General features: G+C 43.1%; 1 protein-coding gene across 12 annotated transcripts in view; it reads right to left on the reverse strand.

Moving 5' to 3' along the window:
* The window catches only part of ASTN2 (astrotactin 2), a 1042634-nt gene that overhangs the window by 360413 nt on the left and 658274 nt on the right, over positions 1-23947 (reverse strand). For 9 of the 12 annotated variants that reach the window (XM_086413912.1, XM_086413911.1, XM_086413910.1 and 6 more), the window contains 2 exons: positions 22770-22936; positions 1162-1350 (listed from right to left, as the gene is read on the reverse strand). In XM_086413912.1, coding sequence (XP_086270038.1) covers positions 1162-1350; positions 22770-22936 — 356 coding nt within the window. Of the gene's footprint in view, positions 1-1161; positions 1351-16530; positions 16903-22769; positions 22937-23947 lie in introns of those variants that run through there. The other 3 variants (XM_086413920.1, XM_086413922.1, XM_086413921.1) reach the window with 1 other exon arrangement.

The raw sequence follows: 23947 nt of genomic DNA on the forward strand, positions 1-23947 counted from the left end.
GTCACGTCCGACTCCAGGCGATTCCATGGACTGTAGCCCACCAGCTCCACTGTCCATAAGCTTCTCCAGGCAGGAATACTGGAGTGGGTTGCCATTTCCTACTCCATGGCATACAGTATTTCTTAGTAAATAGTAGCTAGTATTACCACTCCTACAAGCAACAATTATTAACTATTTGGCAGGATGAGGATGATTCTGATGGTGATGTTTCTTACCAGTTCTGACTTCTGTTGACATGACCGCAAACGATAGGTGAAGCTTTCTTTGTGATAATATCCTATTACATTTTAATGCAAAACTGTCTAAAACTACATACATATTTCTTAAAAAAGATAAACATTTCTTACATATGGGACAGTTCTCAGTTCTTCTCATGCTATCGTCTTATGGCTTTCAGATTTTGATGCATGAATAAATCCCACTGAAGGCCTCTCATCTCCAGAAACAACAGCCCCAGTTCCTTCAACTCTCCCAGGAAGACTTTCCCAATTAGACTGCATGTCTAATCTTCATATAATTTGGACAACCCAGTTGCTTTCCTGTTTATTCTCATATAGGAACACTCTCATCTTTTAATTTCACATGTATGTCTGTATTTATTAACAAGGAAAGAGGTATTTGACATACCAATGAGAAAAAAACAGCAATTTCTAAACAGCTTTCCTGAGAGTTGGCATGTTTGTGTGTTTGTGTACTCATTGACATACAGATCGAGAAAGAGAGAGAGGTGTTTTAAGAATGTTCAAGAAAATATTAATTCTGGCTATTTCTGGATGATGGGAATTTTATTTTCTACTTCATTAAATGTCTTTATTTTTGAACTGCCTGAATAGCCTACATAAGATACTTTTTAATAGATGGGAAGATTAATTACATTAAAAATTCCATTAACTATACTTGTAGGATGATTTAAGATTGAAATGAAAATATGTGGAGAGTTAGAAAATGGGAGGATGGGGTAGACAAAGGCTTTGGTCAGTGGAAGAGGAACTCCAGAGAATAGATTCTGCCGCCTTCTGTCACCTTGTGCACAGGCACTTGTGAGTCTAGGAGATGCTGACCGGCGCACCAGGCCTCTACCCCACGTGCCCATGGCTCCCTCCCCCGCCCAGGTTCTGGGTCAGCGACTTGACTGGTGAAGTGCAGGTGTCTGCCCCTTACCTAAACGTCATCTGGAAGACTTGGCCTTGGTTCACATGCTGGGTCCGGTTGTTGTAACCATGTAGCATCTCTCCAAAGAGGGTGTCGTTGAACTTGGAGTCAGGCTTGAGGCACTTGGGGCCCTCGCAGACATCTGAGAGCATGAGGCAGGACTTTCCATCAGGAGCCAGCTTGTACTCCTCCACACAGCTGCATGATAAAACAAGGCCAAGAGTTAGCTTGCACGCTGGATGCCCCTATTGGGAGTGACCTAAAACCCAGGCCTCTTTTGCCTGCAAAACAGGTCACAGTTTAGGAATGGAAACAGTTATGCTGGCTGGAATCTATCTAGGGCACAGGTGTCTAGAGAGAAGCACATTAATCCTGCAAATTGGTAAATTCAAGGAAAGTCATTTGTGACACTTTGGAGGAGTCGAGGGGGACGCCAGAGAGCACATCCACACACAAAGCAAATTTAAAAACTGTTTTCCATGAACACACAAACCTTAAAAAGCATGACAGACCAATTTGCAGGGAATTATCAACTAGTTTCTCAAATCAGAATCTATTCCCAGTGCATCTGTCGGCCAAGGTTGAAGACTGTAGCAAAAACAAGGATTTCGTTGCCCTTGTTGAGCAAAGGTGGCAGTTCCAGGACCATGGACAGCACACAGCGCAGCCGCCACAACTTCTGTTCAATTAGCAAAGTTAGCAGTCTTTGCTGACTTCTACCTACCTAATCCTGACAGCAGAAGGGCCCTTGGCATGCCTTTGAAACTGGGATGGGCTCCTTGGTCGCCCGAATGGGCATCTGAATAGGGTGTGGAAAAATATTTGCAATTTGGGGTGCTTATAGAATGGAAAATAAATCTCTTAGAGAGATAGGGGAAAACAGCAGAGTCCCTAGCTTATGGAAAAATCAAACGAGAAACTGAAATTCTTTGAGTATCTACCTACCCACGGTCCTTTTCTGAGCACTGTGTGTAGGGTGAACATACTAAGATATACAAGAAAACAGGCTGCATGACCGAAGGCAGATTAAATAGGCATTTTTGTCCCTTGTGATGTGTGTGAAGCCAGGCAAGTCATTTTACTTCTTTGCTTTCTGGTTTCCTCATCTGTAAAAGGGGGTTAACACTGCTATCCTACATTACTTCCCTAGGCTGCTGTGAGGTTCCATGACACACTGACTGAATAAACAGAAATTGCAGTGTACTTAACAAAATAATTACAGAGAGGTTGTAATGGTGGTGATGGTGATATTTACTTATTGAGCATATGCTGTTAACTAGGCACTTTGTAAGTTTATTTTATCACCATGAAAAAGGTAGCATCATCATTTCTGCTTTACAGAGGAGCAAAATGAGGAGCCAAAAAATAAAGCAAGTCACACCATAAGTGTCAAAGGTGGCATTCAAAATCAGGTCTGTTCAGTAACAAAGTCATCCTTTTCTCTACTTGTCTTCCAAATCCAGTTGTTCCTATTTGCATGGCATGATCCTGGTTAGGCTGTGCTGGCATGACCCTGGTTAGGTTCTGCTGGTTGGAGGCAGCAGGAAGCAGACAGTCTCTTATCTGCCTTTCTTCCATGGGAGTGAAGATCTGTAGAATCTGACTGCAAAAGACTCATGTGGGAGAAGGGAGAGACTTGGTTTGAGAAGGAAGTGTAGCCAGGATGCAGGAACCAGTGGCTGATGCTAGAGACATAGAACCCAGCTCAAGGCAGGAAGTAGGCGGGCAGAGCTGAAAACACAATCCAAGATCACTCCATTTGAAAAGTCAGGAATATCTTGTATTTGACGCAAGCTGACACCCTGTCCTTGTTTTCCTCTAGCCCCTGGTGTATTGTATGGATATGTTGAGGGTCTTTCCACTGTTTACATGTTCCTGCACAAAGTACAGTGGGAAGTTCTTTGAAGGAGACCTGTTCTGGTACCTTGGTCAAGTCTCTCTTGTCTTCATTTTGCATCTATTAACATATGCAACTCTCCCCTCATAAGGTTGCAGTACAGATAAAATGAGTTTTATAAACGTGCAGATATATGGTAAGGACTCAACAAAGTCTAGTTCCACACATTTATTCCAAAAAGTTCCTAGCAAATATGGGAAATGAGTTACTGGGTAGATCTCACCCTCCTCTCTCTCTTACACACACACATACACAGATGCAGCCGTGAGTAAACGCATGGTTGTAAAAGATTAGATATTATCAAAGTCTATAGAGTAAAACATAGAGGTTCTTAATTTCCCACCCCACACATATTCCTGTTCCAGTGGTCAGCATTGTTAATAATTATATATTCTCATAGGGTATTCTCAATGTATTTAAAGATATACATAATACATATTGTATTTTTATAATAGAAAATACCTGTTTATTTACTATATCATCTATTTTGTTATATATATAACTTTTTCATAATAAACTCATGAACAGAATTACCTTATATGTTGTTGTGAGATACATATTTGCACCTAATATAATTTATTGGTGATCTTTTCAAATCAGTATCCATATAGACCTATCTTTTTTAATAACTCTTTGGCATTGCTCAGTATAAATGTACCATAATGATTTTACTGAAAGTTTATTGATAGACATTTTGTTTCATTTGTTTGTTAATGTTGTCATGATAAAGAATTTTATACATATATCACTACACACCTTTGTGTTTCTATAAAACAGATTCTTAAAAGAATAATTGCTGGGTCAATGTTTTATGAATTTTAAAACTTTGATAGATCTACTAAATGCCTATCTGTAGAGGCATGACCTACAACCCTATCATTGATGAATGAGAGAACCTGCTTGCCCACATCTTTCCTTTCATTACTACCAATCTGGGATGGCTACAGATAAGTTATTTTTGTTTGTGGATTTGCATTTTCCTGATTACTGGTGGCTCTCACCATATTTTCATGTCATAGCTATTTGCATTTCTCATTCTGTACACTATCTATCTATATGCCTTGACCCTTTTTCTACTGTGATACTCGTCTTTTTTTCTTATTGGCTTATACATGCTTGGCATATATTCTCAATAGTTATCTTTCACCTTCCAAATATATTGAAATTTTCTTCCAGCCTGTACTTGTATTTTACTCTTGCTTTTGATGTCTTACAACCTCTTTATCCTGGCCTTTTATTGCTTTTGAATTTTGTGTGATGCTTAGGGAGCCACAAGGATGAGAAAACATTTTTCTCTATATTCTTCTAGTATTTATATACTTTTTCATCTTTGGTTATTTAATCTGTGTGGAATTTATTTTTGTGCATGGTGGGAGTGATTAGTTTAACTTAATTATTTTTTAAATGGGTAGATGACTATCTGAAGGAGCCATCCTTTCACTAAGTAGTTTTAAATGCCATTCTGTCATGTACTAAGTCCCTATGTGTACTGTGTATACATGGTTGGAAATTGTATTTAATTATCTGTATATTCTCATAATAATGCTGCACTATCTTAATTAATAGAGTTTTATGGCATGTTTTGAATGCAGCAAAGTAAGTCTTCTCTTCATAAACACGTATTTTCTATTTCAAAATTTCCTCACTGTTCCTACTCATTTTTCCCTTCAGATAAAATTTAGAGTTGGCTTCTCAAATTCCCATGTAAAACTTTACTGGAATTTTGTGTGGTTCGAAATTGAATTTGTAGACTATATGAGGTTATTCAGTCACTAAGTTCTGCCCAACTCTTTGCAACCCCATGAACTGCAGCTTGCCAGGCTTCCCTATCTTTCACTATTTCCCAGAGTTTGCTCAAAATCATGTCCATTGAGTCAGTAAGGTTATTCAACCATCTTGTCCTCTGTTGTCCCCTTCTTCTCCTGCCCTCAATCTTTCCCAGAATCAGGGTAGGGTCTTTTCCAGTGAGTCAGCTCTTTGCATCAGGTGGCCAAAATATTGGAGCTTCAACTTCAGCATCAGTCATTCCAATGAATATTCAGTATTGATTTCCTTTAGATTGACTGGCTTGATCTCCTTGCAGTCCAAGGGACTCTCAAGAGTCTTCTTTAGCACCAGAATTCAAAAGCATCAATTCTTCAGCACTGAGTCTTCTTTATGGTCCAACTCTCACACGCATACATGACAACTGGTAAAACCATAGCTTGACTATGTGGACTTTTGTCAGCAAAGTGATGTCTTTGCTTTTTAATACACTGTCTAAGTTTATCATAGCTTTCCTTCCAAAGAGCAAGGATCTTTTAATTTCATGGCTGCAGTCACCATCCACAGTGATTTTGGAGCTGAAGAAAATAAAATCTTTCACTGTTTTCACTTTTTCCTCTTCTATTTGCCAAGAAGTGATGAAATCAGATGCCATGATCTTAGTTTTTTAATGTTGTGGTGAAGGGGCTTATGTAACTGAATGAAGCTATGAGCCATGCCATGCAGGGCCATTCAAAATGGATGGGTCATAGTGGAGACTTCTGACAAAATGTCGTCGACTAGGCGGGAATGGCAAATCACTCCAGTATTTCTTGCCACGAGAATCCCATGAACAGTACAAAAAGACTAAATGAGGGGACGTTGTTGATTTTTTTTTTCCTTTAGGATATATGCATTGAGAGTCACCTCTGTACTAGACACCGTTGACAAGTATGAGAGTTGATGTCTTATGTTCACCACACTGGATCCTCTTTGTGGAAACCCTGTAGACTATGCATCTAAGCTGCCCTTGCATTTGGGTTTAAGGGGCCATGTGCAGGGATTCCAAGAGATGGAGTCTGTATAGATGTGATATAAGCCTCTGTCAGACCCCGCCCTTACAAACACCCTGTGTGATTTTCAAGCCCTCTCTTCCCTATCTATGGAAAGCTTGGAGAACATGTGTTTCAGATCCATACTGCAAGATGGAAGAAGGCTGCCTTAATTACAGTGGACCTCATGTCAACCGGAAATCAACTTTTGTGTGCAATCTTCTGGTTTGGGAGGCTTCATCTATTGCAGCAACACAGCAGGGCAAAGGCTAATAGACTTTTGCCAAGAGAACACACTGGTCATAGCAAACACCCTCTTCCAACAACACAAGAAAAGACTCTACACATGGACATCACCAAATGGTCAACACCGAAATCAGATTGATTATATTCTTTGCAGCCAAAGAAGGAGAAGCTCTATACAGTCAGCAAAAACAAGACTGGGAGCTAACTGTGGCTCAGATTATGAGCTCATTATTGCCAAATTCAGACTTAAAGAAAGTAAGGAAAACCACTAGACCATTCAGGTATGACCTAAATCAAATCCCTTATGATTATACAGTGGAAGTGAGAAATAGATTTAAGGGCCTAGATCTGATAGAGTGCCTGATGAATTATGGAATGAGGTTCATGACACTGTACAGGAGACAGGGATCAAGACCATCCCCATGGAAAAGAAATGCAAAAAAGCAAAATGGCTATCTGGGGAGGCCTTAAAAATAGCTGTGAAAAGAAGAGAAGAGAAAAGCAAAGGAGAAAAGGAAAGATATAAGCATCTGAATGCAGAGTTCCAAAGAATAGCAAGGAGAGATAAGCAAGCCTTCTTCAGTGATCAAGGCAAAGAGATAGAGGAAAACAGCAGAATGGGAAAGAATAGAGATCTCTTCAAGAAAATTAGAGATACCAAGGGAACATTTCACGCAAAGATGGGCTCAATAAAGGACAAAATGGTATGGACCTAACAGAAGCAGAAGATATTAAGAAGAGGTGGCAAGAATACACAGAAGAACTGTACAAAAAAGATCTTCATGACCCAGATAATCACAATGGTGTGATCACTGACCTAGAGCCATACATCCCTGAGTGTGAAGTCAAGTGGGCCTTAGAAAGCATCACTGTGAACAAAGCTAGTGGAGGTGATGGAATTCCAGTTGAGCTATTTCAAATCCTGAAAGATGATGCTGTGAAAGTGCTACACTCAATATGCCAGCAAACTTGGAAAACTCAGCAGTGGCCACAGGACTGGAAAAGGTCAGTTTTCATTCCAATCCCAAAGAAAGGCAATGCCAAAGAATGCTCAAACTACCGCACAATTGCACTCATGTCACACACTAGTAAAGTAATGCTCAAAATTCTCCAAGCTAGGCTTCAGCAATATGTGAACTGTGAACTTCCTGATGTTCAAGCTGGTTTTAGAAAAGGCAGAGGAACCAGAGATCAAATTGCCAACATCCGCTGGATCATCGAAAAAGCAAGAGAGTTCCAGAAAAACATCTATTTCTGCTTTATTGACTACGCCAAAGCCTTTGTGTGGATCACAATAAACTGTGGAAAATTCTGAAACAGATGGGAATACCAGACCACCTGACCTGCCTCTTGAGAAACCTGTATGCAGGTCAGGAAGCAACAGTTAGAACTGGACATGGAACAACAGACTTGTTCCAAATAGGAAAAGGAGTACGTCAAGGCTGTATATTGTCACCCTGCTTATTTAACTTCTATGCAGAGTACATCATGAGAAACGCTGGGCTGGATGAAGCACAAGCTGGAATAAAGATTGCCAGGAGAAATACCAATAACCTCAGATAGGCAGATGACAACACCCTTAGGTGTTCTTTGGAAGGAATGATTCTAAAGCTGAAACTCCAGTACTTTGGCTACCTCATGTGAAGAGGTGACTCATTGGAAAAGACTGATGCTGAGAGGGATTGAGGGCAGGAGGAAAAGGGGATGACAGAGGATGAGATGGCTGGATGGTATCACCGACTCGATGGACATGAGTTTGATTGAACTCCGGGAGTTGGTGATGGACATGGAGGCCTGCCGTGCTGTGATTCATGGGGTTACAAAGAGTCGGACACGACTGTGCGACTGAACTGAACTGAACTGAGTACATCTTATCCTCATTGACTGCTGCAGCAGCTTTACAGTTGGGAGTCTTCTGATTCAGAAACATAGCTGGCGTTTCCATTTAGCAAATGTTCTTTAAAAATCTTCACTGAAGTTTTAGACTTTTAATCACAAAAGTCTTGCACAGATCTGTTGTTCAGTCACCAAGTTACGTCCAACTCTTAGACACCGTGGACCATAGCACGCCAGGCTTCCCTGCCCTTCACCATCTCCCAGAGTTTGCTCAAACTCATGTCCATTGAGTCAGTGATGCCATCCAAACACCTTATCCTCTGTCATCCCCTTCTCCTTCTGCCTTCAACCTTTCCCAGCATCAGGGTCTTTTCCAGTAAGTCAGCTGTTCACATCAGGTGGCCAAAGGATTGGAGCTTCAGCTTCAGCATTAGTCCATCCAATGGATATTCAGGGTTGATTTCCTTTAGGATTGACTGGTTTGATCTCCTTGTTGTCTAAGGGACTCTCAAGAGTCTTCTCTAGCACCACAGTTTGAAAGCATCAATTTTTTGGTGCTTAGCCTTCTTGATAGTCCAACTGTCACATCTGTACATGACTACTGAAAAAATCATAGCTTTGACTGTACGGTCTTTGGTCAGCAAAGTAAGATTTATTCATAAGCATTTATGCAATGCCTTAATGTGGAGAAGTTATAAGCAGGTATTTTGGATCCAGACTACCACAGTCCGAATCCAGATTCCACCATTTTACTGGCTGTGTGACCTTGGAAAAAACGCTTAACTTGTCTGTACTTCCTCTGCTTGCCTATGAAGAAGTTCGCACCGCACAGAGGCACCATGAGGATTAAATGAGCTGTGTCTGAGATACAGCGTGCCCACGCATATAGTAGAAGGATGGCTTCTGTTATTACAGTCTTTTCCACTTGAGGAATAGGACCAGTTTTTCATGTATTGTTTCCCTTATATTTTCTACTTAGTTATTGCTGATATCAAGCAAAGTTATTACTGATTTTTGAAAGCTGGTTTTTCAAACTACCACATAAGAAGCCCATCAGTTCTAATACATCAACCAGATTTTTCTAGATGAATGAGTATATATTTGTCAAATTTGGGTATTCAGATTATGCTAGCATTATGGAATAAATTAGAAAACTGTCTTTTTTTTATCTTCCGTCTCTGGATTGGTTTACATAAAATAGAGGTTATCCATTCCTTGATGATTTGATAAGACCTGCCTTTAAAGTACCCTGGGCTCGATGTCATCTTTTCAATTGCAGACATTTAGCTCTCTTATCATTTTATTTTATGTTATCTGGCTATTTAGATGTTCTACTGCATCATGATTCAAACTAGGTAATTTATATTTTCTAAGGAAATAATGCATTTCATCAAGACTTTCAAATGTATTGGCATAAAGTTACATACAGTATTCTCATTAAAGTTGTTTTATCTTCTGTGCTTCTATGGTTATGTCCCTCGCTCATTACTAATGTCTTTATTTGTGCTCTCTCCTTTGAACAAGCGTTTGCCTTTTATGGGCAAGCCTCCTTTTTTTTCCCTCTATTTATTTCAGCCTTTATTTGTATCAATTCCTTCCTGCTGCTTTCTTTGAGTCTGTTTTAGAATTCTTTTTCTGGCTTCTGGAGTTGAGCGCTTCATTTGTCTCTTTTCAGTCTTTCTTGCTTCTTTCTTTGAGTCTGTTTTAGAATTCTTTTTCTGGCTTCTGGAGTTGAGCGCTTCATTTGTCTCTTTTCAGTCTTTCTTGCTGCTTTCTTTGAGTCTGTTTTAGAATTCTTTTTCTGGCTTCTGGAGTTGAGCGCTTCATTTGTCTCTTTTCAGTCTTTCTTGCTGCTTTCTTTGAGTCTGTTTTAGAATTCTTTTTCTGGCTTCTGCAGTTGAGCGCTTCGTTTGTCTCTTTTCGGTCTTTCTTGCTTCTTAGTGAACGCTGTGGAGCTTCTGGCTACTGCTCTTCCTCTATTCCATGGCTTTGATATGAAGCCTTCCCGCTCCTCCTCGTTTCTAAAGAGGTGATAATTTGAATATGAGGTATTTCCTTACCTAGGTGTAAAAATTTAGAAGGTTGCTTTTTGTAATTCCCATATATATAGATAGATACATAGATTTGTATGCTAGATAGATTATGCTGCTAAGTCGCTTCAGTCGTGTCCGACTCTGTGCGACCCCATAAATGGCAGCCCACCAGGCTCCCCCGTCCCTGGGATTCTCCAGGCAAGAACACTGGAGTGGGTTGTCATTTCCTTCTCCAATGGATGAAAGTGAAAAGTGAAAGTGAAAGTGAAGTCGTTCAGTCATAGCCGACTCTTAGCGACCCCAGGGACTGCAGCCCACCAGGCTCCTCCATCCATGGGATTTTCCAGGCAAGAGTACTGGAGTGGGGTGCCATTGCCTTCTCCAAGATAGATTATAGTTAATACCTAACATTATTGTATTCTTGTCTGAGAATGGCTTCTCTGCTGGTTCAAATGGTAAAGAATCTGCCTGCAATGCAGGAGACCTGGGTTCAATGGCTGAGTCAGGAAGATCCCCTGGGGAAGGGAATGGCTACCCACTCTAGTATTCTTGCCTGGAGAATTCCATAGACAGAGGAGTCTGGCAGGCTACAGTCCATGGGGTCACAAAGAGTCAGAAATGACTGACTAACACTTGCACTTTCAGTCTGAGAATATAGCTTGTATAATTTCTACTTTGGTGAATCTACTGAAATTCCAAGCCCCCTTACCTAAAGGAGGCACAAGGTGTCAAGTTCAGATTTTGGATATAATTAAAGCTATGGTCAAAAAGAGGTTGTACCACTTCCCAGCAGAATGACCCCGATCAAGTCTGTTAACTACTCTAGGCCTCAGTAATATAGTCTATTAAATGGGGATAACAATGATCTTTATCGTAGGGCTGATGTGAGAATTAGAGAAAACTTACGTAAAGGATAAAATAATATCCATTATGTAGTGCCTAATTAATGTATCAGCTACTGTGATGTTAACGATAAACATTACTGTGATTATGCTAGTATTATCTCTGACTGCTTCTTGATCTATTAGCCCATTTAGATTTCTATGACAATGTGCATTTATTTCCTGTGGTTTTCAGATGTTAGCTGCTGGCTTCCATCTAAATTCAGATTTCCTAAAGCCAACAGAATTGCCTTTCTTTGATTCACTTTTTTTTTTGCTGCAAACTACATAATTGGGAAATTGTTTGCTCTATTTATTGGAAATAAATTATACATATAAACATACATTATGCATATATTTTGAATATTTAACTTTATATATTTATCCAAGCACAAGTATTACATATAATGAGCTAAATATATGCATCATATATGCACATATATGTAGATATATGTGTATATGTATGAACATGCACACATATGCATATGCAAAGCTCACTTCTGCATTCATGATTACACAGTCTAGTGAAATATTTTTTCTGTGTATAACTGTATTTTCTCCTTATTGCAAAGTATAGTAGATGGAGAAATGGTCCCCACAAAATATCTACATCCTAATCCCCAGAATCCATGGAATGCTACCGTACATGGTAAAAGGAATTTTGCAACTGTGATTAGGTTAAGAATTTTCATATCAGATGGTCATTCTGGATTATCTGAGTGGGCTCAATGTAATCATCATTATCATTAAGTCGCTAAGTCATGTCCTATCCTTTGTTACTTCATGGACTGAAGCCTGCCAGGTTCCTCTGTCCATGGGATTTACCAGGCAAGAATATCAAATTGGGTTGCCATTTCCCTTCTCCAGGAGGCCTTCCTGACTCAGGGATCAAACCCGAGTTTCCTGCACTGGCAGGCAGATTCTTTACCACTGAGGCATGAATCAGAAGGGTCCTTATAGGAGGATATGAGGCAGAGAAGAGCATCGGGGGCAGAGAAGGAGATACAACTTGATAGCAAAAGAAAGAGAGAAAGATAAACAGACAGACACAGAGACTATGTCTCTGGCTTCAAAGTCCTGTTGGTGTCTAGATTTCAGAAATTCTCCCTTCCAGAACTGCAAAAAATAAATCTATATTGTCTTAGATTAGTTAAATCTATATTGTCAAGATTGCCAGGAGAAATATCAATAACCTCTGATACACAGATGATACCACACTTACGACAAAAAGCAAAGAACTAAAGAGCCTCTTGATGAAAGTAAAAGGGGAGAGTGAAAAAGTTGGCTTAAAACTCAACATTCAGAAAATTAAGATCATGGCATCTGGGCCCATCACTTCATGGCAAATAGATGGGGAAACAATGGAAACAGTTAACCGATTTTATTATTCTGGGGCTCCAAAATCACTGCAGATGATGACTGAAGCCATGAAATTAAAAGACTCTTGCTCCTTGGAAGGAAAGTTATGACCAACTTAGACAGTAAAAAACAGAGACATTACTTTGCCAACAAAGGTCCGTCTAGTCAAAGCTATGGTTTTTCCAGTGGTCATGTATGGATGTGAGAGTTGGACTATAAAGAAAGCTGAGCACCAAAGAACTGATGCTTTTGAACTGTGGTGATGGAGAAGACTCTTGAGAGTCCCTTGGACTGCAAGGAGGTTAAACCAGTCAATCCTAAAGAAAATCAGTCCTGAATATTCATTGGAAGGACTGATGTTGAAGCTGAAGCTCAAATACTTTGGCCACCTGATGCAAAAAGCTGACTCATTTGAAAAGACTCTGATGCTGGGAGGGATTGGGGGCAGGAGGAGAAGGGGATGACAGAGGATGAGATGGCTGGATGGCATCACCAACTTGATGGACATGAGTTTGAGTAAACTCCTGGAGTTGGTGATGGACAGAGAAGCCTGGTGTGCTACAGTCCATGGGGTCACAGAGTTGGACACAAATTCTCCAAGCCAGGCTTCAGCAATATGTGAACTGTGAACTTCCTGATGTTTAAGCTGGTTTTAGAAAAGGCAGAGGAACCAGAGATCAAATTGACAACATCCGCTGGATCATGGAAAAGGCAAGAGAGCTCCAGAAAAACATCTATTTCTGCTTTATTGACTATGCCAAAGCCTTTGACTGTGTGGATCACAATAAACTGTGGAAAATTCTGAAAGAGATGGGAATACCAGACCACCTGATCTGCCTCTTGAGAAATTTGTATGCAGGTCAGGAAGCAACAGTTAGAACTGGACATGGAACAATAGACTGGTTCAAAATAGGAAAAGGAGTTCGTCAAGGCTGTATATTGTCATCCTGCTTATTTAACTTATATGCAGAGTACATCATGAGAAATGCTGAGCTGGAAGAAGCACAAGCTGGAATCAAGATTGCCGGAAGAAACATCAGTAACCTCAGATATGCAGATGACACCACCCTTATGGCAGAAAGTGAAGAGGAACTAAAAAGCCTCTTGATGAAAGTGAAAGTGGAGAGTGAAAAAGTTGGCTTAAAGCTCAACATTCAGAAAATGAAGATCATGGCATCCGGTCCCATCACTTCATGGGAAATAGATGTGGGAACAGTGTCAGACTTTATTTTTTGGGGCTCCAAAATCACTACAGATGGTGACTGCAGCCATGAAATTAAAAGACGCTTACTCCTTGGAAGAAAAGTTATGACCAACCTAGATAGCATATTCAAAAGCAGAGACATTACTTTGCTGACAAAGGTTCATCTAGTCAAGGCTATGGTTTTTCCATTGGTCATGTATGGATGTGAGAGTTGGACTGTGAAGAAGGCTGAGTGCCAAAGAATTGATGCTTTTGAACTGTGGTGTTGGAGAAGACTCTTGAGCGTCCCTTGGACTGCGAGGAGATCCAACCAGTCCATTCTGAAGGAGATCAGCCCTGGGATTTCTTTGGAAGGAATGATGCTAAAGCTGAAACTCCAGTACTTCGGCCACCTCATGTGAAGAGTTGACTCATTGGAAAAGACTCTGATGCTGGGAGCGATTGGGGGCAAGAGGAGAAGGGGACGACAGAGGATGAGATGGCTGGATGGCATCACTGACTCGATGGAAGTCTCAGTGAACTCCAGGAGTTGGTGATGGACAGGGAGGCCTGGCGTGCTGCGATTCATGGGGTCGCAAAGAGTTGGACACGACTGAGAGACTGATCTGATCTGATCTGAGCAACTGAACTGAACTTATATTGTGTGACAGTGTGTGTGTGGTAATGAACTGCAGAAGCACTAGGAAACTAATACACACCCCTCATAGGGAGGTGGTGCTCCCATTTTCAGACGAGAGAATTGAAGTTTAGAAAAGTAAAGTAACTTGCCCGTGGAGATATGCCTTGTCAATAGTCATGTTAGGAATCAAACCTGGAGTTCATATTTCAAGAAGTGTGTATATGAATGTGTGTGTGAGAGCATATGTTTGTGAGTGAGTGAGTGTGTGTGTGAGTGAGTGTGAGTATGTGAGTGAGTGTGTGTGAGTGTGTGTGTGTGAGTGTGTGTGAGTATGTGTGTGAGTATGAGTGGGTGTGTGAGTGTGTGTGAGTGTGAGTGTGTGTGCATGTGAGTGTGTATCACTTCAGTCATGTTACAACTGTAGGTGCATGGTATTTTCCTTTTGCCTGGGGCCAGGAAAAGACTGGCCTAGCAGGAGAGGAAGGAGGGAAGATTAAAGGCCAGGGTTCACTTATTAATAGTAAGACCCTTAGAGATGTAGGGAGAGAGAGCGAGAACAAGAACGGAACTCGTAAAGGCGAATGATCCTTTGAATTTTAAAACATCAGCAGCTCTCTCCCCCAAGCCACCTCCGGGCACAGGATGATTTATGCAAAGGTCTATTTAGTTGTTGGTTTCTGTTTTTTTTTTTTTTTTTAATCTTATTTTTGTACCATGCAACATAATTATACAGCTCCTTTAGAACATTCTGTCGTCTGGGAGATTTTCTTACAGAAATTCTAAAGAGTGTAGGCTCACAGGAAACCAGCCAAGATCCTCATGAAACTATATTTACACATATGCCAAAATGAAAGATATAAAATAAGTACAAAGATACAAACTGGGCGTTTTAGCTGAAGGCGATGAACGTGCTACCCTGAACACACCCATCCCCGTTACAGAGAATGCCAGAACTGGATGGGGCTTCAGAGAGTGTACCATGAAATCTGGTATGTGTTTAGCCAAGAGCATGCTTTATTGAACCCTTTGAGCAATGTTGTGAGATGGGTACTTTCATTCCAACATTGCCACTAGGGACCCTGAGGCTTGGCATTTTAAATTCCTTGACCAAGATCACACGAGCACTTTGGAAAAGCCAGGATGTGGCCTTGGATCTTCCTCCTTCAAATCTAGGGCTATTCCACTTTAGCACAATTGACAGCTTCCAAACTGCTTGTTTTGGGGAAAAAAGGGAATCTAGGCCTGAAAAGAAATGGCGTTTATACAAATTCTTAAGGCATTCACACAAATGGCATTGATACGGATTCTCGTATTTATTCATGTATTTACCTGCTCATTCATTCATTCCTTAATGGCTTATGGAATTAATAAAATTATGTGTTGAAACCACAGACTAGAAACTTTTTTAATAGGGAAGGGAAACAAATCCCAGGGTAGGGCAAAAGAATACAATTAAAATTGAGTAAGAAGATGGCCTTCATTTCCCCTCCAGGGAATCCTCCCAACCCAGGGATTGAGCCCCTGTCTCCTGACTCTCCTGCATTGGCAGGCAGATTCTTTACCACTAGTGCCACTCGGGAAGCTCAAATTATATCTAAACACATTTAATATATTCTGATCAGAATAGAGCAGCTGGGGACATCTATCCTGATGCCGCCTCCTCGCTGGCAGCGAGACCACTCCCGGCCTCAGGTTGCTCCTCCAAATGATCTGAGAAATACGGAAGCTTCAAACATGTGGATGGCATTGCTCACCACCTCTTATACAGGTATATATAGGATACACCTCTCTTTGCAAATTATGTCAGGAAAACGAGTGTATCCTCTGGAAAATGACACAAAGCAAACCATACCCTCTCCCCACCCCACACCCTAAACAAAACAAAACAAAAAAAACCCCACAAACTTCCTGCTCTCAAACCAGTACAATTCTATAATCCACCACGTTTTGTTTGTTTTCTCCTGTTCACTTTGGTAACCAGGACAAACCAGAGCTAAACTGATCTCACGTTGAGTAACCTTCCCCTTCCAGGTTCCTGAAATCATTTTCTCCCTTTCCCTTTCTCTCCTACGAACGGCTGTGGTCTGTCCTATGTGCATCCATCTTTTACAGGTTGGATTTTTGTGGATAATGTTACATTCTCTTGGAAGAATGTGCAGTATACACTGTAAACACACGCATACAAATGAAACGAACTTGGTTGCTAGGTAACTTGAATAAGTCGTTAGAGAGAAGAAGTGCTTCCTCACCCATAAGACTCATTCTATGCTTCATCTTAGTAGCCCATGACCTTCTCAACCATCTCAATCCACCTGCTTCTCTTAGCATGCTGGACCCTGGGGTCTACCCCGATCAGTCGGGACCGAGTGAGGCTCAAACGCCAGGCCCCAGAGTCTTAACCAGTCCTTAACCCCAGTCCTTTGCCCCTGGTGGAAAAGGACTTGTACTCGATGCTTCTTTGCATTCTCAGCATCCCAACCCCCAAGCACAGAGTCAAGGCAGCAAATATTACTGGAAGAATTCTTTACTTCAACAATGATGGCTTTGAACTGGTCCTGGAACGGGCAGTGTAGACTGACAATGAGGACATGCAGCTGGTTAAGACTTGGTCTCTGCTCATGAGGGATGCACGGCGCGCCAGGGGCCAGACTGAAGAGCAGGCACGTCAACAGAGTGATGCGGCTGCAACTCGGAGGGGCATGGGACCTGCGTGACCCCAGAGAAAGGCCATTTCACTTAGCTTTGAGGAGTTCGGCCTGACCAGGGGCTACAACCAGGACAGAAAGTCAGAGGTCCAATCTGCGAGAGGCATCAAGATGTCACTGGGATAAATTAGAATTGGAGACAAAATGTCAGTGGCCCTTCCTTGGTAAGAGCGCCCTATGGGAAGAAAAGAAAAAAAAAAAAATATATATATATATATATAAATATATATAAAAGACAAGAAAAACAGTCCTTTCTGTGCATGCCCTGACCTCGTTTGTGTGTGTCTGTGCTCAGTTGCTCAGTCATGTCTGACTCTTTGCAACCCTACAGACTGTAGCCCACCAGGAGCCCACCGCTCCTCTTTCCATGGAATTTTCCAGGCAAGAATACTGGAGTGGGTTGCCATTTCCTATTCCAGGGGATTTTCCTGACCCAGGGATCAAACCCCGGTTTCTTGCGTCTCCTGCACTGGCAGGTGGATTCTTTACCGCTAGCACCACCTGGGAAGGCCCTGCTGCTGCTGCTGTGAAGTCGCTTCAGTCGTGTCCGACTCTGTGCAACCCCAGAGACGGCAGCCCTCCAGGCTCCCCCGTCCCTGGGATTCTCCAGGCAAGAACACTGGAGTGGGTTGCCATTTCCTCCTCCAATGCATGAAAGTGAAAAGTGAAAGTGAAGTCACTCAGTCGTGTCTGACTCCTAGCGACCCCATGGACTGCAGCCCACCAGGCTCCTCTGTCCATGGGATTTTCCGGGCAAGAGTACTGGAGTGGGGTGCCATTGCCTTCTCCGGGAAGCCCCTGTTAGCATTAAGCTAATATTTAAACATTATCCACTCAGAAAGACAAGGCATATTATACCCAGCTCCATGGTAACTGCACATCTCTGCCCTGCCCTTCTCTTGGGGCTCAGAGAAGACTTGCTGGGGGAAGATAACATCTGTACTGAGACTTGAAAATAAAACAGTGTGCAAGCTAAAGCCAGGGAGAAATGAGAGGCAGCGGAGAGGAGAGATGGAGGAGAGGCAGAGGGAGCAATGTTGAAAACTCCAGAAGCTGAAGCCGAGACGCATAGTTCAGGAACAGGGACACAGCTGGAAATACAACGGAAAAGGCTGGAAGCGAACAATTTCCTTAGCCAAGTCAGCTGAGGAACTCCATTAAACAAGTATTAACTGAACACCTACTATGTGTCAGGGACTGTTCTAACGTGTTGGAGATAGAGCAGTAAGCAGGACATACAATTCAGCCACTGGAAGATGAAATGACACATTTTTATACCTATTAGACTCATCACAGGTACCATTAACTGAGTGCCTAAGTGTGCTGGCCTCTGTGCTCATACAATTTCATTCAATCCTTCCGATGCTGCTGGAATCACATCTGATTCTATGCGAAACGAGAGACTCAGAGATGTTTAGTGATTTGCTCAAAATTATGTGGCCGGAAGTAGCCAGAGGCCAGAAGCGATGTCAGATAAGGGAGCCACACAGACTGGGCTTAAATCCTGAGGCCTCCGCTTCCCAGCTGTGTGACCTTAAGCCAGTCACTGAGCCCCTCTGTGCCTGGTTGTCTTGACAGTAAGTCACAACCATAGCACTAGTACTGATGCAGGAGATAGATGGGCTCCAGGTTAGACATTTACAACCAGCTAGCCTCCTGCCTGCATTTCCTGAGACAAGAGATAGGTGGGCTCCAGTTGAGGCATTTACAGCTGGCCTCCTGTTTACCCCACTGAAATGAAAGTTGTAACAACAAGGTAAATAGCCAGTGTTTGAATCTTGTCAACACCTTAAGGGAATAGTCATGGCAAGAACAAAGAGAGGCAAAACCCTGTCTATGTAAATGATTAATGGATCTCCCTTCTCCCTCTTTTGGGACAAGGGAGAGACACTACTCATGTGCAGAAAGGCTCCTTGTGGATCAAAAGTCAGGGGATAATTCCAGGCCATAATGAGTCTTGCTCCTCCCAGAAGCCTGCAGTTCGAGATCCACCTTGGCTGAAGGGTGCTTGCATATGGGAGTGAGTGTCCCAGGGTAGGTTAGGTGTGGAAAAAGAAATCAGATAATTGGCCTGGAGGAAGAAAAAGACCCGGAAGAACTGCCCCATATAAATGACCGCCACTTTACTATGCTCCTCCTCACTGGGGGGAGGCCCACACCCTTTCACTGCAGCCTTGCATCTCTGTCTTACTTCTACCTCACCCAAACAGTTTCTCTATGTCCTCTCCCACTTGTTGTCATGCTATGTCCCTAATAATAACTCCAAATCTGGGTTTACAGTTTCTCCCTCCGTGATAAACGTATTTTTCACCGGGGCAAAGATTCAGGGAAAAATAGCTTACGGCCTCTAGCCCTTGATGGCCTAGGATTCCTGGTTCTCATCCAGGATCAGTTCAGTTCAGTTCAGTCGCTCAGTTGTGTTCGACTGCGACTGTGACCCCATGGACTGCAGCACCCCAGGTTTCCCTGTCCATCACCAATTCCAGGAGCGTGCTCAAACTCACGTCCATTGAGTCAGTGACATGCAACCATCTCATCCTCTGTTGTCCCCTTCTCCTGCCTTCAATCATTCCCAGCATCAGGGTCTTTTCAAATGAGTCAGCCCTTCGCATCAGGTGGCCAAAGTATTGGAGTTTCAGCTTCAGCATCTGTCCTTCCAATGAATATTCAGGACTGATTTCCTTTAGGATTGACTAGTTTGACCTCCTTGCAGTCCAAGGGACTCTCAAGAGTCTTCTCCAACATCACAGTTCAAAAGTATCAATTCTTCAGCATTCAGCTTTCTTTATAGTCTAACTCTCACATCCATACATGACTACTGGAAAAACCATAGCTTTGACTAGATGGACCTTTGTTGGCACGATACCCAGGTTCAATTCCTGGGCAGGGAATTAAGATCTGACTTCACGCCACCTCTCACTGCTGCCTCGCTGAGATCAGTACCTCCTTTGTAGATATGTTATGAGAATTCAGCAGGCTAATGTAATCAAAGCATTTAGTACAGTCATGGCACATAGGAAGTGCTTAATAAGTGTTAGCTGCTATTATTAGTGAAAGTGAAGTTGCTCAGTCGTGCCCGACTCTTAGTGACCCCATGGACTGCAGTCTACCAGGCTCCTCCGTCCATATTAACCTGCCTGCAAAAAGCTTTATGAAACCTGTGCTACCCAGGAAACTCTCAGCAAGGGCACAGAGCTCTGAACAAGTCAACAAGGTCCCCTTGAGTGAGGGTTTGTTTTCCTTGCTTAATTCAATAGCCTGCCACTTCTCTCCACCAACTTTCACACAAGTACCTGCTAATGGTTTTCATTGTTTTGTTTATAGTGCTTCTAACAAATGTGGCTAACTTCTCATTTGCATCCTTAATAGACAATTTTCAAAGACTGTTGACACTGCAGTTGGTTTTAGGAGACCTGAGTTTTATCCCCATTTTCCTCCTGTTTGTCAGCATTTGGAGGAGCCTCAACAGCCCACAGCACACCTGCACTCTCTTAATTCAGTCTCATTGAAAACTTGCAGAGACCTTTCTGGGCAGGGATGGTTACTTTGTCCTTGTCTCACAGACAAGAGGTTGAGCCCCTCAGGTCACTGAGCAAGTGGAGGCCTGCTGTCCTTACTATCATTGACTTTAGCTACTTTATTTAACAAATACCTAAGAGTGCGACATCCATGCACTTTATAAATACTAATGTAAATTGTGATGCAGGAGCTTCCCTGGTGGGCTCAGCGGTGAAAACGGCCACCTGCCAATGGAGGAGACTCAGCAGATCCAGGTCCGATCCCTGGGTGGGGAAGATCCCTGGAGAAGGGAATGACCACCCACTCCAGTATTCTTGCCTGGGAAATCCCATGGACAGAGGACCCTGGCGGGCTAGAGCCCACGGGGCTGCAAGGAGTCGGAAATGACCTAGGACCTAGTGACTAAACAACAGCAATAAACTGTGATGCAAGTAATGTCATGCATTTAATCCTCACAGCAACTCTATAGAGAGACACTGCTGTGATCGCTTTTCTACAGATGAGAAAACTGAGGCACAGCAATGTTAAGTAACTCGCTTAAGGTCACACAGTGAGAAGCGGCAAGCTACATTACCAGCCACGTGACCTTGGACACATTACCTAACCTAAATGGAGTAATAAATGCCCTTTGCACTCTTTACAACCAGCGTTACATTAAGGCAGATATTATTAAAATTTTAGAGATTCTAGAGACTGAAGGTCAAGGGTCCTGAGAGTCTTGCCTGATGTCTAAGAGAAAGTTAGAGGTGATCAGGATTGGAACCCAAATGTATACCAATTCCCCTTGACCCTGGCAGTCTGCTATGGATACAAGAGGCAGACAGTTTCTATGTCAAAATCCATTACTGCTGTGGTCCCCTGCTGTAAACTGCTGCTTGCAACAGAAGGACACCCCTCCCCCCAAGTACAATAGCGATGATAAGAACACAGCTGATTCGGTATTCAGGCCTCAGATCTAAGCCCATGCATAATTTACTCAGCACTGCCCTGCAGTCACTTCAGCTGAGGAGAGACCCTATAAATTCAGGTCTGCACACACTAATTTATTTCTTATTTATTTTACTGATACATATCTAGGGCCTCCAGCGAGCCGCTCTAACACCTGCTCAAAGGCGCCTCTGGCACCAAGCGTAACTGGGGCTGGGGTGGGGAGCCCCTGAAATGAGTCCCAGAAGGAAAACCAGATCCCACAGACTAGAACCATGCAGGTAAAATTAATTTCCTGTTAAACTGAAATTAAGCACTTACGCATTCCTCCACCTCCTCTTTCATAGTTCTTGGGGCTGAAAAGGTTGTTAAATGCTTTTTTCTCCTTTTCTATCTTAGTAAAGCCCTGTGTGCATTCAGCTGTTCAGTTGTGTCCGGCTCTTCGCAGCCCTGTGGATGGTAGCCCACCAGGCTTCTCTGTCCCTGGAATTCTCCAGGCGAGAATACTGGAGCAGCTGGCTGTTTCCTCCTGCAGGGGATCTTCCCAGCCCAGGGATCGAACCTGTGTCTCTTGCATCTCCTGTACTGGCAGGCAGATTCTCTACCTCTGTGCTGCCTGGGAAGCCCAGGAAAGCACTAAGCACACTTCAATGACTGACCATCTTGCAACACAAAAGACCATTTTTCTGAGTCACAGAATGTCAAAAGGAGAACAAGTTGCCTAATATGAAGACATCAGCAGAAAGGGAATGAAGAGAAGGAAAAAGGCTGCCATTTCCTTGAATGATGGCTAAGGATCAAACGCCATCCTAGAAGCTCTCCACGGCACAGGTCCCGCTGCAGTCATTTTCAACATGGAAAACAAGGTTAACTGGAAGAAGCACTAGGCATCATTTTCCCGAGGATCGCATTTCGCAGGTGGTCAAATGGCAGCCCAGGGAGGGAGAGCGGCTTGTCCCAGGTCACTTGACAAGTTGGTCCTAACGTGACCCCCTCTTTCCCTCTCATACCAACCTTAAAACTCAGCTGAATTCCTAACAGGAGTGAGAACTTTTTGAGCTTTGCCTGCATTGCTTCCTCTCCACCTCGCGTCTCCCAATGAACTATTCTTATCGACAGGGACATGAGGACAAAGAAGAACTAGCCTCTGAACTTGGCACTGCTTACTCCCTGCAGAAACAGGATCAAAAGCCTGGGCTAAGCCCACATTCTGTAGCACCACACCTTCAAGACACCTTCAAGATGCCTGCTTTCGTCTCCATGATACACTGACCCGGGCTGCGGGGTAGATGCAGAAAGGGCAGGAGACTTCTACAGAAAAGAAGTCCTGATCCTAGGGTGCAGCCTGAGCGTGTGTGCCACTTATTATAATCGCTAACCAACTACTTATCTTTCTTCTTCCATTCTTCTCAATCCCCAACCCAAAGGTTAGACTGTTGCTTTTTGCCTCTGGGGCTGAAAAAGCAGAGGCACAAAGGCCATCTCAGTGAAGGTCAGAACCAGCCGGGGCCAGGCTGTGGTTCCTGACTTTTTTTCTTTCTGCATCCATCCCACTGCTCTGAAGGGAGTGGTCGGGCCTCGGGGACAGAGACTCACCCGCAGAACATGAAGATGGTGCTGGAGGTGGCATCGTAGGGCAAGGGCACCGTCTGCTGCAGACACAGCTGCTCGCAGCCGCCGTTGAAGCCGTCAGAGCAGTCGATGCCTTTGGAGTGGTCGTAGCAGCCCGAGCCATCCTTCATGGGCCTCAGCTCCTCGGGGCACTGCTCAGAGGGAGAGAGAGGAGCAGGGTGGTTACGGCTGAATAGGCAGTGGTCTCATCATGCCCTCTTCTCTCACCCCCTGCAAAGGGATAGGAGTCAGGACCGCAGAGAGCAGCTCAAGGTCTTATCTGACTGTGGGACTTCCCTAGCGGTCCAGTGGTTAAGCCTTTGTCTTCTAACGTAGTGGGTACGGGCTCCATCCCTGGTTGGGGACTGAGATTCCCCCATGCCTTGTGGCCCAAAACACCAAAACATGAAACAGAAACAATTTTGTAACCAATTCACTAAAGACTTTAAAAACGGTCTACATCTAAAAAAAAAAAAATCTTTAAAAACAAACGACAACAGAGTCTTATCTGATCAACTATTAAATAACAGCTGTGTGGCCTTGGACAAAATCCTCTACCCCTCTGAACCTCAGTGTGCCCACCTGTAAAATGGAACTTTTGTTGATACCTGTCTTGTAAAGTTGTAAGAATGAAGGGAGCTCGTGTGTGCAGAGGGCTAAGAACTCCGTGGCTCATATGGCAACCATGCAAGCAAATGTGAGCTGCTGTGAACACTGACCTTGCTGGGGTCATCATCAGTACTGTGTTTATTATTACTGCCCCACTGGGTCACTTGCAGAGGCAGCCAGATACATTTTTAAGAGCGTCTACCAATATGAGTTTAAATTCCAGATCTTCCCCTTCTTCCTGCCTGATCTGGGGTAAGTTACTCGCCCTCTCTGAGTTTCAACTTCCTTATCCGTTAAACAGGCTCAGCACCAGCTTCGGCGGATTTGCTTTCAAGCTTAAGTTGGGTCACAGGGGCTGCAAAACTTACTTTGGAATTTGGCATGTGCTTTGGTACTCATCAAATGTAATTTCTCTTCCTTCCTGTCTTGAATGTGTCACCTATTCTCCAGCCTGAAGAGCCTGAATTCCTAAATGAGACTTGTACGTCTCCACAAAAGGCCTCCTAAACAGTCTGCTAACCGCCAATCTGGCCTCCTCTCTATCATCCTCCTAG

This window comes from Bos grunniens, chromosome 8, assembly GCF_055505025.1.
Source record: "Bos grunniens cultivar Pamir isolate PY7600 chromosome 8, Bosgru_T2T1.0, whole genome shotgun sequence".
In the NCBI taxonomy this organism is placed as follows: Eukaryota; Metazoa; Chordata; class Mammalia; order Artiodactyla; family Bovidae; genus Bos; species Bos grunniens.